Source organism: Pygocentrus nattereri, chromosome 18 (assembly GCF_015220715.1).
Source record: "Pygocentrus nattereri isolate fPygNat1 chromosome 18, fPygNat1.pri, whole genome shotgun sequence".
Taxonomy (NCBI): Eukaryota; Metazoa; Chordata; class Actinopteri; order Characiformes; family Serrasalmidae; genus Pygocentrus; species Pygocentrus nattereri.
This window is the reverse complement of record NC_051228.1, coordinates 33478237-33498539: the sequence shown is the minus strand read 5'-3', so window position 1 is coordinate 33498539 and position 20303 is coordinate 33478237. Positions and strand designations below refer to the sequence as shown.

Here is a 20303-nt window from a genome sequence, read left to right as displayed (position 1 = left end):
TTCTTCTGAATCTCCCTTTGGTGCTTTTGCTGGTTTTGGACTTTTCTAGTGTTTTGGCCTCTGGACTGTTTTTGACTTTGACTCTGGTTTTTGGATTAAATGGGAATGTGGATTCTAATCAGCCTGGAGAGTCTGCCTCACACATGGCTGTATGCGTAGCACAAACCCTGCCCCATCCCTGCCCACTTTACTCTGATAGATGCTTTCCACAAAATATGTTTAGACTTCTCAATACTGTGCTGGAATCATTACACATGTATGTAATCCCATTTGAGTAATTACACAGGGTTAAGATTTGGAGAGTATGATTTTTTAATTAATTTTTTAATAGACTTTTGAATAAATAGATGTTTGAATAATCTGTGTACCTATGAGCAGTTTGTATGGATTGCTCTGGGCTCCAATACCGGCCCCATTGACCGCTGCCACTCTGAGCCAGTAATGCTTGCCAGGCTGCAGTGGGCTGATCTCCAGACTGTGCGTGCCACTGTCAACTGTCCAGTTCAGATACTGCTGATCCTCTTCCTGTACACACCACACCTGAGAGAGGCAACACACACCACACATGAGACTGAGACAGGCAGTTCTTTATGTAACAAGACAGAATGACGCAGATGCTCGCAGGTAAAAGTAGAATGAGAGGCTTTACTAATGAAAACACAACACAAAATCGAAGTCAATAAACAAGCATAGGTCAGATCCAAGAAGGCCGAAAAAACACAGAAGCAAAAACATACAGGCAAACAATCCGAAAAAGGGTCAGTCAACAACAGGGCAAAAAGTCAGCACCAGAAAAACAAAACGGATATGAATGCTCATTAGCTCTATATACAAAAACAATACATTTACGGCATTTTGGCTGAGGCTCTTATCCAGAGCGACTTACAATTTGATCATTTTACATAGGTAGGCCAAGGCGATGTTAGGAGTCTTGCCCAAGGACTCTTATTGGTATAGTGTAGGGTGCTTACCCAGGTGGGGATATAACCCCACTCTACAGTGTAAAAGGCTGAGGTGTTAACCACTAGACCATACCATACCTCAGACCAAAGAACCTAGCCTTTGAGCTGCAGGTGGACATGATCAGTACTCTGGAGAGCTTGAGCCCTGATCGGAGCGTGAGAGTGAGGCAGGAGTCATGTGATCCCCCAGGGGGTTCTGGAAGATGGACTCTAAAGAGACCTCAGAGCCAAAGGGAGTCGTGACATTTGTTGAGTTACCCCGAAATACCAGAATTTTACTTAAATGTTGCGAGTCTAATTACTTTCAACTAGGGTTTGTATGATAGACTTTTATTTTTCATTACTAATATTGAAACCTTGAGTACTGGCTGTACTGGTGTACAAGCTTTTTTATTTTTTATTTTAAACCTGCTAAGCTTTAAATGAGCTAGTTTTGAAGACAACATGACCGCAGATTCTTATTCTCTGTTCCCAGCCCACCGGCCAAAAAAAGGAAATATCAAGTACAGGGCAAAAGTGTCCAAAAGTAGATCATAAAAACTATATTTGCCACATTATGATTGCTGGCACTCAGCCAACCACAATCGTCTCTAAACTTTATTAAACAGATTAAACAGAAATCCCTAAAACAAACCTGCAGTGAGAACGGCAGTGAGTAAAACATCTGACTGAAGCTGTCCTCATCATCTGGAAGATGCTGTCATTTCTATCTCCTTCTTGCAGACAGGTGAACTTCAGGTGAACAGGTCAGTTAGCTAGATAGTTCATTAGCTTAGCTTCTTTATGGTTAGCTTGATAAATTAGTCCGATTTATTACAGTGCTTACATTTGTAAAACGTAACGTGCAAAGACAGAATGCATTCATACAAATGCCATGCTTTGCACAGTTTAAGGTTCTTTATAAAGGATCTATATAGAACAATAGATTCTCCATTAATGAACCATTTCACCAGGCAAACATGAAATGGTTCTATATACAACTCATGATTCTGAAAAGAACCATTCCCTTTACTGAAAAAACCCATGAAGACTCATCTTTTTTAAACATATGTGCTACAACTTAAGCAACCTGAGCTGAAAGCTCAACAGAGGCAAGACTTTCTCTGTCCTGGTTCTATAATAGTACTAAGCCACATGTTCTTGTTCGGATGACAAAGCTAGGCTACCTGTGACTGATGCTGTCATGTGACCTGCTTTATTTTGCTGAAATTTCAGGTTGAAATTGTAACAGAATCTGATCAGATACTAGAATCCGTTTTGACTTAAACTGACTCGCCAATCTGTCTCTGACAGACGCCTGTTATAGAATGGGCAGCATGAAAATGGGACACATACGACTCGGTCAGAACAAAAGTTAGTTTTCAGTGTAATAATAGATGTAGGTTTTAGTCTGTGTGTGTGCGTGTGTGTGTGTGTTACCTGATATCCTTGAATAATCCCATTGTGAGCCTCATGAGGTGGAGGCAGCCAGCTTAGATGGGCTGTGTCGTTACGGTCCGTGGACACCATTATGGACACTTCCTGAGGAGGAGCACTGGGAACTGTGGACAGTGAGCGTAACCATCACTTCATGACAAGTCATTTTCACATCGAGCATCATCAGTTTCATCAAGACGTCAGTCAGTGTGGTCACAAAACGCTAACTAAGCAGATGATTCTATGCATATAACCTAATGTAATATCTTTCACTAATGTGTGTTTTTATGTGACGGTTTGAGCAAAAATCTTATTTATTGTGTTAAGTCATGTAACCACAATAGCAGCCAAGACAGATTTACTTCTTTAGCTTCGAACTGAGACTAATGTAGCTAAAAAGAAAAGTAATGGAAGCTTGTAGTCTAGTTAAGCAATCATAAATAGCTGTGCTTATAATCACCGCGCAACAAAAAAGCATCTCCATTTTTTTATTGTTGAATAGACCAATACAAATCCAGTTACTATTTTGGAGATACTTGTTTTTCTTTGAACAGGGACATTATGTAGCTTCTGAGGCTGAATGACATACCAGCATACTAAAAGCTCTGTAGCATAGTTTTCATTTACCAATAGTATGTTATGCGAATTTAGTCACCACTAGTGAGTCAGTTGTGAGAACTCACTCGTCTCTGGAACTCTCAGGTGTCTGGTGTTGCTCTCTCTGCCGTATAGATCACCCCCGTATGGGCGGACTTTAAACTCGTACTTGTAGCCCCTCTTTAGAGGTCCCACATGTGTCTGGAGTGCAGGCTGGGGCACTCTCTGAGCAGCCCAGTCTGAACTGGCAGGCAGCAGGGAGCGGTACAGCACCTCAAAGCCCTCCAGGTAGTGCGTTGGAGAGGGTGGTGACTGAAGCTGGTGAAAAGGAAGAAAAAAGAACAAATAATATCATTCAACACAGTGTCCATTAATGGAAAAGTGGAACATGATGGAATCACAAAAAAAAGATCTTGCTGGGCTCACAGAGCCAAGTCATTAGAAACTGAAACGCATAGTGCACAGTTTAAAGAAGAAGAAGGAGAAGAAACAAATATAATCTTCTTTACAGTTTATAGTTCACTGTTAAGCTTGTGAAACGCCAGCTGAAATCTCAATTGAAGTCTTCAACTGCCAATAAAATACAACACACTGGAGCAGCTGCGGGACCCTGAGCTCACCATGCCAATAGCCAAGCATTGGCTAGAGACTTATAAAGACCCTCAGCATTGGGCTGTGGAGCAGTGGAACTGTGCACTCTAGAGTGATGGAGCACAATTTAATACTTTTGAGATGAGTCAGTGTGGTGTTTGTGACCTAGAACTAATCATCCAACATAAGTACCAGACCTCAACAATGTTCTTGTGGCTAAAAACCATCATATTCTCACAGCTATGTTCCAACATCTATAATAAAGCCTTCTCAGAGGTGTAGAGGCTGCTACTACAGCAAAAGGAGAAATATTCCCAATTAATCTCTCCAGTTTCAGGAGAAATTCTGGGACAGCAGGTGTCTATAAACAATAATGATATTCAATGTATTTGTCATGTTTTATTCAAAGTTTTATGTTTAAGCGGTTTTTAGTCAGATGGGCTTTTATGTTTGCTTGTTTGTTTGATTACAAATGTCAACTTGTCCGTCATTAAGGTATTTCAGTTTGAGCTAAGCCTGGGAATCTGAAGTAAACAGTTTGACAACTCACAGTGCCATACATATCCCACCTGTGGTGTTTCAAAAACTCTGTGTAATCCATTTTAGCAGAGAAATAATGCTTGTGGAAGGAAAGGCAGACAATTAGATGGTTCCGTATTTCTTCATTATTAAATACAGTATTTAATGACATCTACTGTGGTTAAGGATAAAGCAGGCTATGAGATCTTTTACATTTTGCTCTGTTGTCGCATCAAATGGAAAGATAATTATGGTTTATACAGTAATCTCTATGCTTGACACTTGCTGTGTAATCAGGAATACAGTCTGCAAATTACCTTCCACATGACCTGTGAAACATTAGACGCAGTTCTCAGAACAGTGACGTTCTCCAGACTGACCCGTAGAGCAGAAAGCTCTTTATGCAGCTCCCTCTGGCTGCTGCTGCCTGCATCTGGAACATACAGCACTCAAGCTTAGCCAATAGTAGCTTTTCAAACTTACATATCATCACTAATTATTTCCAAAATGGAAACTCTACAGGATAATGAAACTTTAATATAATGTACATTAATATAAAAAGATGTTTTCCAGTTTTGGACAATTTCAATTGATCCATTTCACTATGAAATCTTGATATAATGTAAATGGCAGCATTTATGTTTAAATGGTGCTAAAGAAAAATGTGAACTACACATTGAAAAAAACATAGCTGTCCAGTTTGGTTTATGATGCTGGGATACTGATTGTTATTTCATTCGTCTTTTACCTTCAACAAACAGCTGAGCGCTGGCTGTAGCCACTCCTACGTCATTGACCGCAGTACAGGTGTACCTGCCCGCGTCCTGCAACGTCACATAGTGGATCTGAAGACTCTGGTCTGGGTTAACCAGATACCTAATACCATTACACAGGGTAAAGAGAACTCTTAGTCTAACAAGCATTAAAATAAGAGCTACATTTTGCCACAAAGAATAACAAAATGCACTGGACTGAGTGGTAGAATGTGTGGGCCTGTGTCTCTGACCTGCCGTTGGGTAGCGCCCCCTGCTCTCTGCTCCACTTCACCTCAGGCGTGGGGTCTCCCTGAGCCTTGCAGTAAAACCGAGCTGACTCGCTCAGCCGCACAGAAACATCCTGCGGCTCAATCAGCATCACAGGCTTCTCTAAGAAGGAGAGGTGTCATGCATGGTCACTTTAAGGGTCTGTGGTCACTTGGATAAAACATCTTAAGTGAATTTTGTGAGCTGAATAAAATCTTTTCATTGAAACGTTCAAGTACAAAGTGAAAAAAAAATCCATAATTGTAGTTTAAGTTTTGGACCCTAAGTTAAAGTCAAAGTTTCAAGATGTCAAGAATTCAACTGAAAATAAATACTTTTAAAGATGATTTGTGCAAGCGGCCACTGCTTTACTACAGCACTGGTTTGATGTCCATTTTTTAACTGAGATCACTGCAATGTGATTGCAGTATTTATAGATCCATACCAACATACTGTAATAGAAAGCATTTTAACCCTTGTGTGGTGTTGATGTGTTTGGTCTGGTGGACCCACCGCATTATTGTCTTATTAAATCAATACAGCCATAACAATTTATGTAAAAATCCTTTAGCAGCTGTAGCCAGTCAGCAGCCTGTCCATGTTGTCCACCCTCACACACACACACATCTATACAAACACATACACACACAGACACACACATACACACTAACAGCAGGCCATATAGGAGGAGAACAGAGTCAAGGACACAGCACCTCCACACTTTTACTCCCTGCAGGTTCAGCCAACACCACATGCAGGGGGTGACCAGTGTGAATGCAAATAGAGAACTATAATGTGGCTTACCCATGACTGACAGCATGGCTGCATTGCTTTCTCTGACTCCAACGATGTTTGAGGCCACACACACATACACTCCGGAGTCCTGCTTCCGAGCCGGAGCTATTATCAACTTCCCATTGAGCTCCTGATCATTAAACAAAGATAAGAGTGGGAAATGATCGCAGGAATAGTTTTGCTCCCCTGCGTTCTCATCACAAGCCAGTGAGCTGGATCCTCTTTGTGACAGACTGTGTATTAGCACCCCCTACTGATAAATCCTGCAGGCTGGCGGGGCATAACCCAACACTCGGATGACAAAATCAGAGAAATTAGCCTTTGAAAGTTAATTGGCGAACTATTTGCCATCTTCATGTATTTTATAACCTTGATATAACAGCAGACACAAATCTAAATGAGTACGATGTAAAGTCTCACAGTGTAATGCTCGTCTGTGGTGTTGATTAGGATGCCATCTTTCTTCCAGAAGACATTGGGTTCAGGATGTCCTACAGGTGGGCTGCAGTTCATCACTGCCACCTCACCCACAGCTACGTCCACATCACTGGGCTGCACACGAAACTCATCACGCAGAGCTGCAAACCAAAACAATCTCTTCAGTGCTCTGTTCTATAGGAACACAAGCATTTCAAGGGCTTTGGAAGTAAACAGAAAATAAAGCTGGCAAAAAACAGTTCCAAAGGAGAACTACTTCTGTTTCCCTAAAGAGTTTTCCAATGAGAGGTTGTTGAACCCGCTACTGTATGTTGCCCTGAAGTTTCCTCAACTTTACAGTGGCAAAGAATCAATCAAGACGTTTGAATAAATCAATAAAGAGCCTGAATTTAGTCATGCTATCTCCTGATGGGCTTTTTTTTTAGGTGGGTGGCAGTTTTTGGGAGCGTGCTTAATTATGTATGTTGCCCTGAAGCAATACTGTGCAACAGTGGAATGCATGGGTTTTTTTGTGTGTGTGTTTATTTGGGAACACTTACATGTTTAGTATTCAATGGGTATGAAATATTAATGACCAGAAGGCCATTATATTATTATCAGTTCGGTCTTTTAGCATAAATATTTTAGAGTATACACTTTTACTAGTATCAGCAGCTTTGTTTAAAAAATGAATCCTGGTTATTTATGAAATTACTTTGATTCTTTGTATATTTTAATAACTTTAATGGCTTAAAACACCATTGATAATGCATTCGATAAAGGGTTGAAAATCTTTCAGTTCATTCAGTTGAAAGGTTCTTTAAGGAATCAAAAGTGGCTTGGCACTGCCCCAAAGAATCCTTCTTGGCATCTTTTCATAGAATACAGAGTACAAGTAGGGCACTTTCCTAAATGAATGCCCTGTCACGAAGCTGCCTTGTTCCCAGAGCAGGATAAAATAGTAGGCACTTAAATGTAAAAGTATCATAATACATGACCTTAATATCTACAATAACAATTAAAGGGTTTTAACATTTGTTTCCTCCTTGTTGCGCATAGTAACCGAGTACATAGCATTTGATTCATTCGGCACACAATTCAGTGAAGAAAGGTCTGCCCTCGTGTGCTGGCAGTGGACATTACTTTGATGTCTCTGTCGGGTGTGTGCTGTGGAATGCAGTGAGCAGGAGTGTGTTTGAGCTGCAAACACAGCACGCAGTTACTGCTCAATTAGTGCACTGTTTGCCCAAGGAAGCAGGGCAAACGATGACCCCAAAATCTTCTGACCCCAGCTAATCTCACAGACTATCTTGATAGTCTTCCGCATGTCCCGGCCACCTCTGACCTTCTGTTTTAGTGCCTGTTTGAATAGTAAGTGATACTGCTGCGCTTCATCGACTTCTGTCTCAATTAAGCAGAGGAGCACCAACAGCACTGATCTCAGAGATAGTCTCTCAGAGAGGGGACAACCTGAACGGCGCTTTGGGTTCCATGTGTATTTTAAACCTATGAATAGCAAATTGGAATAAAACTAAACTTTGTTTCTCCATAATGGAAACTTTAAAAGAGAAGGAAGAACTTTCTTAGCTTTAATGTAGGTTATTGTGAAAAACAAGCATTTATTCCGATTCATTTGTCATAAAATGGTTACACAATGCAGTTGTCTTCGTTGTTTTTTTTCTGTTTTATTTCATGAAATACAAGGAAATACTTGTCTGTGGTAATTAACCATACAGTTTGAGGTTATTATTCTTAAGACTTAATAAGCATCATCTGCTATGAATTATTAAGAAACTACTATAAAGCGTACATCATGGCAGCCCAAAAAAGTCTATCCAATTTTTCTGTTTCTACATCATCACATGCGCTTTATATTGTATGCACATTTTGTGATGAATAAACCAACAGAAATGTTTCAAAATTGCTTAGAATAAAATCTCTTCGTACGAATTTAAATAAAAAATAATATTTTGTATTTTTTTGCCTTTTTTTTTGAACACTGATATATAAAGTTTGTAGTTAGAACCTGAAGCATGGGCCCACGTACTGACCCTTTGAGATCAAGCCGCTAAAACAGAAAGAACTGATGTAGAATTGAAGCCCACCTGCGATATGCAGAGAGGCATTCCTGCTGGTAGCGGTACCAGCACTGTTTCGGGCAACACAGGCATACACTGCTTCATGTGACTGGCTCTTCCTCCCAGGGACCACGCTGAGGAAGAAGAGGCTGCCCTCAGGCAGGATGATGGGTCGTGATTGCCCTTCCATCTTCTCTGGTTCTAGGGGGACACCATTGCGGAGCCACTGGATGGAGGGTTCGGGGTTGCCCTCGGCCCGACACGACAGCGTGGCGGGGCTACCCACCCGCACCACCACATCTGAAGGGTGGTGCACTATTTGGGGGACCTCTTCGTCTGGGTGTGGCCTGGAACCTGAAGAATACAGTGAGAGGTAAAAGATGTTAGCCCAACTGCACAATCAAAAATAGAGTGGTTTAATCCAAAGTCTTACTTTTTCACATACATAAAAAAATGAATGGCATTTTCACACTTAAAAAAACTCGGTCTTTTTTTTCTTTAAAGCTTGTACAGTTGCTATGACAGAATGCACTTGTAGGTGGAGCATAGATTAGTCATCCAAACCTTTGCTAAGACTGAATAATACACTTCTATAACCGAGTAACAGCTCTACCAGTTTGCATTGACGTCCCTGTAGTTGCTGAATAATAAGCCTTAGTATGTAATAAGCCTGGGATATTAAAGGGGAACGCCTTACCAAACTTTGGAAAAAGTTCCACATTTTTAAATGGTTAAAATATAAACAAAGTAATTCAGAGTGGTTTGGTGTGAAATGCTCCATTGTAGAGAAACTCAACTCACCATTGTTCACAATGGGAGTGATAGGAACCAGACATCTGAAGAGTCCAATGCCTCTAAATGCACCCTCACAGAAAGATAATACATGATAACTCATAAATGGTTATGAATATGCTGCGTGATGCCTGAAACATTTTTAATGATAGTCTTGTGCTAAAGTTTTGGCCTAAAATGTCCCGTTAATCCATTTATTTTACTCAATTCATGGTGATGGGGTACAAGCAGGGTGTTTTAAAGCAATAGAAACCATAAAGAAATGTACAGTTTTCAGATTTTCTACTATTTTACCTTCATCAGTATCACTTCTAAAACTTTGACGTCAGGTGTAGGCTCTCTGGTGGTTTTGGGTAGTAAATTAAATGGCTATATATTTGTGCTAAACACATGCCCCTGGTTCCTATCAGCACCACTGCAAAGAAAAGGATTTCCCTGCTTTAGTCTTCATTTTGCTAGCTTGATGATGAGTGAGGGTGATTTCTGTGGCTGTTTAGTGAGGTTTCAGTGTTAACAGTACTCCTGCTATTTTGTAAACCTTCACATACAATATTAGCCGTGGAATAATGTATATAACTGTATATTTTTAACTGGGTTTATGCAAACCATGTGCATACATGGTGTATGCAGTTTTGTTATTTATCTAATTATTTTTTGTTGCTTCCAAGGTAACACATCTCTACAACAAGCAAACTCAAATCATATTAAATATTATATATTATATATCATATTTATCTACAGATTTTAGTGCACAGATTTAGTGCAGGATTAAGTATAAAATGTTCCAAAAGTTCCACATTTATGTTTTCTGATATTAAATTCAGCAAGTACACAGTAACTGTGCATCACATTGTGCCAAAATGTGCTTCTGGTAGAAGATGCAAACTTATTTTCAAAATAACCAACATGTAATTTGACCAGGGGTGGCCCAAACATGACTGTACCTGCATATCAAATAGACCACACTTCTGGTTAGCGCCATGGCACCTAACAGAAACTGGCCTACAAATAGTGCAATCATTTTAATGACAATAACAAAATAAAATCAAAAGCTCATTACTGAACTAAAGTATGCATTGAAACAAATCTCACTGCCTCAAAAAAGACGGTTTCTATAAATAAGCCATTCTCTATGGTAAATAATAAGCATGTTGCCGTGTATCGTGACATCATGACATTGCAACTGCAATATCGCATAACAATGTGCATCATGGCCAATCCTCCGGTTTGACTCATATAAAGTTGATTTGAAATATCATGTAAATACCAAATAGTAAACCCAGTATCATGAATCACATCAAGTCATGTGCTGAGTGTGTTTACACCTCTAGTCATGAACCAAATGTGACTGAGGTTAGATAGAAAAGGGCTCAAGTAAGCTGCACTATGTAAGATTTGGGGATTTGGAAACCTCTCTGGTGAAAATGTGTAAGAATTTACAATACGCTGTAGAACATTTTGTAATGCTGGTTGTGCTTCGGACCCCTTCCCTTCATCCGAACAGATGAGTCTGATGACTGTGACCATGCTGAATGAGTTTTCAATGAATCGAAACTTGGTGAACAGCATGTCTTCCGAGGATGTGATAAGTACTATTGTCATAATATGTTTACCACTATAATGTTTGTTTTTGCATTTGAGGCCTAAACATCCCTTTGAGCCTGTGTGTGAAATGTTTATAGGTAAAAAATGTATGACTTGTTTAGAAAAAACAGAACCTGACGCCTCTGACTTTTAAATGACTACTTCTGGCTTTTTTTCACTTGACTCCTAGTACTTTTTAAAATTTGAGCAGAAGCTGTTTTAAGATTTAAACAAAGGCAATTCAATGGATAGATCAGGCCATGGTTTTCATGACTGGTCTATATGTGGAGCAAAAATACCCCATGGGTCACACTTTATTTGGATGGTCCCCTATAGATGCTCTACTGATACCTAAATCACTAATAAACTTTCTGGTGATGTTCAGTTGATTAATTATCAACAACAGTATGGTTATGGTTATGGTTAGGGTTAGGAGTAGGTGTAGATTTTCACTTGAGGTTAGGATTAGGGTTAGGATTAGGGTTAGGATTAGGGTTAGGGATGGATTTAATAAAATCTTTCATACTGAACTTGAAGTTCACTTACATGTGATAGTTGAATTGTTACTTACAGACAGACTGAGCATTTACAAAGCATTTACAGTGGACCATCCAAATAAAGTGCTGCCCACCCATGCTATATAGAGATTCTAAAGATATACAGTACATCCTCCTTTGAACATCAGCATGTCATCTGGGCCACAGCTCAGGGGACACCACCATGCGAACAATGCAGCCAACCTAAACAAACAATTCCTATTCTTGGCTGGCATGAGAATTCTATCACTTGACATGGCCTGCTGTTGATGAGTAAAATGAGGAAACCTGGAGTTTCCTGTGTGGAGCGGGAAAAGAGTGAGTCTTGGGGTGTTTTTCGGCATGTGTGAGGAACAAAGAGCCTTTACTAACAAATACAATCAGGCACCAACAGAACATCCGTCACCTGTGCACAGAGTCCACTCTAACACAGTCACTGACTCGGCCACTGCTATTACTGGCCTACTTACAATGGCCTCTTTATGTGCTCATGCCAAAACACGCCAATCACATCATCAAGGGAGGGACGTTCTTGAAACAAAGCAGCGAACACTTGATCAAGTTTTGTCCATGTGATCCATTGTCCGGCAGAGCCAAAGGTTTGCTAATAAAACAAGTGTCACATACACTCTTTAAAGTAAAGATGCTAAAAAAAAGGCTGAAGTGATTCCATTGAAGAACAGCTTTTGGGTCCCTAAAAATCCTTTGATGGGACCCATATCATACATTTTGTTTCTTTTTTTTTCAACATTTCTGTAGATTTATGTGCCAAAACAGTCACAATTAATTTCTATATAACCATTTTCCAAACTCTCTTTATCCCTTAGAGATAAACAGGCTATTTTGGTTACTGTGCCTTTAAGACTGATATATGTAAATGAGCTCTCTTCTGATCAGCTGCCCTGTATTGTGTCTCATTCAAAAAAGCAGTCCATGCTGAAACTCTAACTTCAGTGTGAATGGGCGGATCTTGAAAATGGGACTAGACTGAAAAAGTCAGTGTGTTGGCTTTTGTGACATCACAAAAACAATACATTCAAAAGAGGCTGTGATTGAGGCTTAGTTTCCATATATATGGACTAAATAGACTGTAAAGTGAAAGTTACACTTGAAAGTCAAACTTTTTGATTTAAAAAGTGAGGAGGTTCTGTTTTCCACAATACAGGCCCTTTAATGACCTGTGTTTGTTAATGAGAATTGTCAAAGTGAAGAGTCTCCACATACACAGAGGTTCTAGGGCAATTAAATGCTTTATCACCAAACCGCAAGTCCAAGAACCATTTAGGAACCTCACCAGCTGACATGGTCCACTTCCTGTAGCGCTGGTACTTGACATGAAGCCTTGCATAAGACTCTGTCAAAGAGTTCAGCTCTGTCCAGGTCACTCAGGCCAAACGAGCAGCTCAGCAATGTTGATCGGAATGAGATACACATTCTTGGCAAAACTCTCATCAACTATAAAAACATTTCTATTGTCTCGTGGACAGCAATTTCCTGAAAAAGCGGAAACTAACGGTTTATATCACTTCTGACCATTTTATGGGTTGGAAGAATTTCACAACAAAAAAAAAAACAATGCACAACAGCTGAAGAGCATTAAAGCATTTTACACACTATTGAGAAACTCTAAAAAAAACATTAAACATTAATACTAACACTGAACAACAACTCTGTGTTGCGGGAGCTCATACATTTGCATACGTTTTCCAAACCCAGTCCATGTCATACTTGTCCTTCAGACCTCCCTAGAGACCCTTATTCAGCAGGTGGCTTCCCACACTAAACGAATTCACATTTCCTAGTGGAACCAAGACTTAAAATAATGGGGCTTTTATCGGCTACCTAATGAAAAGGGCCAATTTGGCCTGTCCTTCTTTCTACTGTTGGGCTACATTAACTTTGTTTTAGCTGTATTAACGTGATTTCTGTTACATGTGGAAATCAAACTATACGTAAAGTTATTATATATAAATAGTAATAGACACATAGCAGTAAAATGAGTTGACTATAAATCGGTCAAGTACGACTTTATTTTAAGGACACCCCATATAATGTGTGCCATTCACTTTATATGGGACTTATTGTTACTTATGTTGTGAAAATCAAGCCAGTTAAAAAACAGAAATCAAGAGATTCTCACTACAAAAAAGGTTCCAAGAACACAATGAAAAGCAGATTTCCGAACATTAAACGAGTAAAACAACGACACACACACACACACACACACACACACACACACACTTAACTCTTACCTTGAATATAACGGACCGCTGAAAGAATCCAGTAGATCCTGAGAACGAGTTCTCCTCTCATCATGTACTAACAGTGATTGATTCCAGAGAACCATCTAACATCATTCAGCACCTACACGTGGCAGTCGGTGGTCATTTTAAAACAGGGAGATGATAAAGGTGCGTTAATGTGAAGTTTCAGGCTCCCCTCTTTAGTTCCTCAGGTTAAACGAAGCGCCATCCGGATTCGGGACACTCCCCGATAAACTCGGAGCACCGGCGCTTTTTTTCCCACCTGTTTTCCGCCAAGCCCCGCCCCGCGGCGCTAGGATTGGCTGAAGGGTTCCATTCACACTGGTCAGAAGACGTGAATGTGAGCAAGAACCAGCAGCCAATCCAAGCAGCGAATCGCAGTGCAGGGGGCGGGGCTTGACTCAATACAGGTGGGAACAGAAGTAATTCCAGAAAAGGTGACATGCCAGTGGTGGGTTTACTCTCTCATCTGCCAATCACACAGCTAACTCTCAGCTTTGAATCACCAGCTCAGTAGTGCTGTAGCTTCCAGGAACTGTTTGTGAATCTTCCACACCGAATAAATCCTAAACCCAGACCCTGTAGTAAAAGTGCACCTCAGCAGGGCCTCACTTTGTTTGGAAATCCATCCAGATGTAATCACTTAAAATCAAGAACCCAAATGTCATCATTTAATTCCAGGGTGTTTTCCTCAGTTTTGAAAACATGACAACCGTTTACTGTGCCTCAGAAACAGGAAAGCCTCAGAGGCTCTCAGCTCCAAGACAATACATGGAAATGCCTTCAGCTCCTGCAGTGACACAAGCTGACACGTCATGCGAAACAGAGTCACTGCAGTATTTATGGTTCTCAACAGCAGCCTAAACACAATCTTTAAAAAATTCTGTAAGTTAGAAATAATGACTCAAACAGAAGCAAAAGTAGTCTAAAAATGAATCCTCTGCTCAATTGCATTGGATCAGCAGAGGAACTAAAGTTTGCTCTTTCATACGCTTCTCTTTTTGGTTACTTTTGGTCTGAGAAAAGAAGCTTAACCTTGAAAGTGAACATGGCGTGCGCTTGCTGCTTATTACTACTGTATTAAACAGTGATTAGGGTAAATAAAGCATTTATAGAGTACTTGCTTTGCATTATGAAGAGAGTATTTAATAATTAACCATCAACTTTGATTTGTTTCCAAAAGTCAAAATGCACAGTTGAACTCTGGGTAATAGTATTTAATCATTTATTATTATGACCACAATGCAATTCCAAAACATGAAGAAATGTCAAACCTATATTTCATGGTCTTGGTCTAGACTTGGCCTTAACAAGGCTTAATAAGAGTATTATTACTATTGGCTTTTATATTTTATATATCCATCCATCCATCCATTTTCTAAGCCGCTTCTCCGTCAGGGTCGCGGGGGGGGTGCTGGAGCCTATCCCAGCAGTCTTCGGGAAGAAGGCAGGACACACCCTGGACAGGTCGCCAGTCCATCACAGGGCAGACAGACAGACAGACAGACACAGACAGTCACTCACACACTCACACCTAGGAGCAATGTAGCATGTCCAATTGGTCTGACTGCATGTCTTTGGACTGTGGGAGGAAACCGGAGAACCCGGAGGAAACCCACGCAGACACGGGGAGAACATGCAAACTCCACACAGAGAGGACCCTGGCCGGGGAATCGAACCCAGGCCCTCTTTGCTGTGAGGCAACAGCACTACCCACCACGCCACCGTGCCGCCCTATTTTATATATATATTTATATATAATTTTATATATATATTTTTATATATTGGCTAAGGGCACAATAATGAACGCTTAAATGTTGTGCAAAAGATTATGATACATAATGCAAGTGCCCTAGTTATTGCTGAATAATGCAGCCAGTTTAATACCAACTACCGGCTTGGTAAGGCTTAATTAGTGCATCACAAAGACATTATAATACCCTATATATGTCAAGAATTAGTGATTCAGTGTGAATTGCTAAAGTGGAACCAAGCAGAATCAGAAATCCATCAAATCCATCAATGTCCAAATGTTTATAGACACCTGCTCATCTTATGTGCCTTTATAAATAATGGGTATTAAAAAGGGGTTTTGCCTTTACTCTTCTGGGAAGGCTTTACACTAGATGTTGGGACATTGTTGTGTGGATTTGACAGAGGTGGACGAAGTACACAAACCATGTACTTGAGTTAAAGTAGAGATACCCAAGGTAAAATATTACTCCAGTAAAAGTAGAAGTCCTTACTCTAGACCTCAAGTTGAGTAAAAGTGCTAAAGTATTTACCTTCAAATGTACTTAAGTATAAAGTAAAAGTACTAAAAGAGTAATTCTGGCTCTGATGTCCTACTGCTGGCTTCATGAACTCATTTCAGGTGAAAGTCCTCCAGCGTCTCTCTTGGTAAACCAGTCTTTTAATAGAACGTCATTAATTAGTGACGCTGACGTCTATTAAAATGATCAGAAGCACAAAACACTGAAGGTAAACAGTTTCCATCAGGGAGAACCGAGTGGCTCTGAAATCACTTTTTACACACAAGCAAAGTTTCAGTTTCAGATTTATTTACAACTTAGTTCCAAGTTTAAGTTGAATAAAAACTGGCTTTAAACTCAGGATCACAGATGAGCTCCTTTACTATGTTGATCTGTAGGCCTCTGTTCATAAACATAAACCAGCCCAAACTAATTTACTATAAAATGAAATGGTGTTTGTAGAAATTCAGAAAAAAAGAAACAGGCCAGTCTCGACTGCATATGTGGTCTACATTGTGGTCTATTTACACAAAGTTAGGTTAGTTCATCATTTAGGTGACGTATGTGCTCCCAAATTTTTACGCTGCTGCGCTGACGTTGAACCGTGTGCTGCACTGGGTCGGTATGACCAACAGGTCAAAACAAGCTCAGAACAAAGTGACCGCTGGGCCCTGATTGGTGCTCTGGCTTTGAGCTTCTTTTGTTTTGACATGTTACGTTTTTATACACACAGAAACCAAAAGGAACGACAGATTTCTCAAAATGTAGCGGAGGAAAAAGTCGGATATCAGACTCTGAAATGTAGTGGAGTGAAAGTAAAAAGTCGCCCAGAATGGAAAAACTTAAGTAAAGTACAAATATATGAAAAAACTACTTAAGTGCAGAAACTAATTACATTTACTTAGTTACTGTCCACTACTGGGATTTGACTGTGTTCAGTCACAAGAGCATTAGTAAGGTCAGGTACTGATGTTGGATGATCACAAGCTCAACTTATCCCAAAGCTACTGGATGGATTTCCATCACTTCAGAGAACACAGTTCCACCAAGCTAGCCCTTAGCATTGGGTAGGGTGGCCTAAGACTCCCCAGTGGCTCCAGAGTGTCCCATTTTATTGGAAACGCTGTTCTATTGAGATGATCAAGCTGTGTGGACTGAATGCCTGTGTCAGTAATAGGTGCACCTTAAGGAGGAATTTCCCCAGTTTTTTCAAAAACGTCTTACAGTTCAAGCGATGAGATGTAAACAAAGCCATTCCAAGTGGACTGATAAGAAGGTGATTTGGAGAGAAACTTACAGACTAAGATTTCCTTGAAATGGTGGTGATAAGGACCGAGGGACCCAGTCAGCGGTCAGTGCACCTACACGTGTCTTCGTTTTTGCATGTAATGCTGAAAATGGCAGTAAATCTGAAAGGTTGCATTTATTTAGGTGCTATTTTGCCTTGTAACACCCTGCGTGCAGCCCTCTGCCATGAACATATTTAAAAATATATGTTTTAGGCCTCTCTAAATGGCTATTATAACATATGAATTATTTCATTATTTAGAAATTTGTGATGACTTAGAATTTAGAATTTTCGACGACTATTAGACTACTAACAAATAATTAGGGAGGATGCCGTTGGACATAGTTTACATGTAAATATAGTAAATTGTACTCCTCATACTTCTCACCTCTGCCTTCTAGCAACAGGACAAGACCGTAATGCAAAAAAAAAGAGAAGAAAAAAAAAGACTTAAGCATGACAGAAAGCTGCAGTATCTCTCAATTGAAGTCACTAACAAAAAACATTTAGTAAAGACCCTAAAAGTTTGCTACAGACTGTTACTAGCTGACCCTGGTTACTTTAAAGCCTATGTAAATATGCCGTCTCAAGGGAATAGCAGGAGAGAGAATGGAGGGAGAGAGAGAGAAAAGGGAGAGCAAAAAGAAAGGAGGAAGAGAAAGACAGAGGCAGTGGCAGTTCATTTTCCTTTAAGGAAGCTCTAAATAAAGTGACGTTTAGTGAAGTGTCTATTGTGAGTGTAAATGGCCTCAGCTTCAGTGATAGACGCGTATTGATCCCGAGATCACTGCCCCGACGGCCCGCACATCGACCAGCCTTCAGACGCAACAAAAGACAGAGCAGCGGATCGGACGGCATTCCACCGCACAGCCACTCAACGAGAAAGAGCAACAAAGGCCTGCGAGAGGATTTACTCAATAGCAGCAAAGAGCAAACCGAATGATTTCTGCACACAGGTTAAGTCTAGTCAGGAACTAAAAGCAATTTTGCTTCCACTGCTTCCAAATTATTATCCAAAGCAATGTCTAACTTTATAGACGACAGTACTGAGGTTTAATATACCAATATTGATATAGATTATATATTTTAATATATATTTAATATACCAATATCCTTTTGAAATCATTTGTTGTGTAGCAAGTCTTCCAAATATCAAGTACTTTGCTACTTAAAAAAGGCTTTGTGTACATTTGACTTTACACAAGAGAGTTGATCCAAAGAATGGTTGACTTAAACCTTTGTAAAATGACTTTATATCCTACTTGGCTTCAAAACTAAACGTATTATCTAGGATAACAGCTCCAAAAATTGCAAATATCAGCTGAAAAAAGTCGGTACATTTAGCTTTATATGTACAACATTTTCCACAGAGGTCAATGACCCAAAGTTAGAGAAGCTTAAATCTCACCATGTACTTTTCCAATGATTCTAATACAATTTTTGCAGTTATATCCCAACATGTGGCATAATCCTCAGCAACCACCTAATACACACACACACACACACACACACACACACACACACACACACATATATATATATATATATATATATATATATGTGTGTGTGTGTGTGTGTGTGTGTGAGGTTAGGGTTACAACATCACAGCTTGCATTGTATAACTGAACCATGATAACTACTACAAACTCTTCAAAGCAGTGATAATAAAAAGAGAAATCAGTGACCAAGCGCAAAATCACTCTGTTGAAAGAGTTTATCTATAATGCTGATTTCATGCACTAGCCCCATGCCTACACACCGAGAGGTACTCTCTTCAAGCTTTTGCAAATGCAGCCGTGACATTGCCGTCGGAGATGGGAAAACGGAATTCTCTCAGATCACAGCGGAAACAAGCGTGCAGAACCTCATCCATGCATAACCAATCATCTTTTCAATCTTCCTATTATTAGAAGCGCCGAAAAGCCATGTTTTTTATGTAGATCACCTGAACACATCGCCTCGAGCTACAACTTGAAACTTTTAAAGAGGTGCCGACTAAAATAATGATCGGCTCGGGTTTGGAAAACATCTTCAGAAAGCCAGTGTAACTAATAAAGCTGTAGAACCTGCGGGGCCCCTTGCTTAGAATCCAAAGAAATGAGTGAAAGTCTTTAGAAAGAAACAAAACGTTCTACCTTTCCGGCGATGACCCCTGTCTTTCCGTGACGGACGCTCGTGTGCCAGGCGGCGGTGGTCACGCCTTCTGCCATCTGACCTCTCTGACCCCTGTCCCACCTGTAGCTGCTGCTCCTCCGGCGAGCAGGTGCAGCGGCACTGGCAGCGGCCAGAAGCCTCCACCCAGGTGCACAAGCATGCCGCCCAGAAAAGCCATGCTGAGAGATGCATCTTCAGATGGAGTAGCTCCTCTCAGGAACTCCCTTCTCTTCCTCGTATCACGTTTAGACAAGCATGTGAGGCGCTGGCTTCCCCTCAAGCGCCAACCCAACAACCTAAATCTGCAGCACTCTGTCCCTCAGACCTGTGCTAAGTTATTCAGAGATTGCTATAAAGAATGTGTTTTTTTTTTAAGAATGTTTCTTTATAATGCTTTGCGTTCACATTCCCTCCCTCCCTCCCTTGCTCTCTCGCTCCCTCTCTCTCTAACCCTCTAGCCCTCTCTGTTTTCTCTTTTGGGGGGGAAAGAAAGAAGTTGGAGGAAACAATGATTGAAAAACAAGTTGGAGACCCCATGCTGGGAGCGAGGGAGAGGAGGAGAAGGAGGAGAGGAGGAGAGGGACGGGGGATGCTGTCTCCTCCAACAACATCTGTGTCATTCGTTCTGCACGTCCCACAGATAGAGAACAAGGCCAGGACTTGGGGCCAGGAGCGGAGGGGAGGGGAAGGGAGAGAAAGGGGGGGACGGTTGAGAGGAGAAGGAAAGGGAGGGGATGATGGGTTATTTCCATTTCAGTTCCATTAATCAAGTGTCTACTAGTTGACTGATCAAATCCTTCACAATGAGAAAGTTTCTGCTTCTTAAAACATCAAATACCCCCCAAACCCCTTGCATCCTAGTAGTATTTTGGGTCTTAGGCAAGTAGGCACAGGCCAGCCTCTGCATTTGGAAGATCTAGAAGTTTAGCCCTAGTATGTAGGAGCGTCGAAAAACTTTGTTTTAATCAAAATGTAAGACCTTTATAAGTTCCGTAGCTCAAGCTAGGAGAGACATAATTTTATAATGCTTATGCTT

General features: G+C 40.5%; 1 protein-coding gene across 3 annotated transcripts in view; it reads right to left on the bottom strand.

Annotated features, from left to right (window-relative positions):
- robo4 (roundabout, axon guidance receptor, homolog 4 (Drosophila)) overlaps window positions 1-19629 on the bottom strand; it is a 35643-nt gene extending 16014 nt beyond the window's left edge. Inside the window, exons 1-10 of one of the 3 annotated variants that reach the window (XM_037547561.1) lie at window positions 19249-19629; window positions 8425-8751; window positions 6323-6480; window positions 5912-6032; window positions 5092-5230; window positions 4834-4961; window positions 4403-4518; window positions 3062-3293; window positions 2382-2503; window positions 369-540 (exon numbers count right to left, since the gene is read on the bottom strand). In XM_037547561.1, the coding sequence (XP_037403458.1) occupies window positions 369-540; window positions 2382-2503; window positions 3062-3293; window positions 4403-4518; window positions 4834-4961; window positions 5092-5230; window positions 5912-6032; window positions 6323-6480; window positions 8425-8751; window positions 19249-19459 (1726 nt within the window). In that variant the 5' untranslated portion in view covers window positions 19460-19629. Of the gene's footprint in view, window positions 1-368; window positions 541-2381; window positions 2504-3061; window positions 3294-4402; window positions 4519-4833; window positions 4962-5091; window positions 5231-5911; window positions 6033-6322; window positions 6481-8424; window positions 8752-13561; window positions 13812-19248 lie in introns of those variants that run through there. The other 2 variants (XM_037547562.1, XM_017691335.2) reach the window with 2 other exon arrangements.
- Between the last annotated feature and the right edge of the window lie 674 nt (window positions 19630-20303).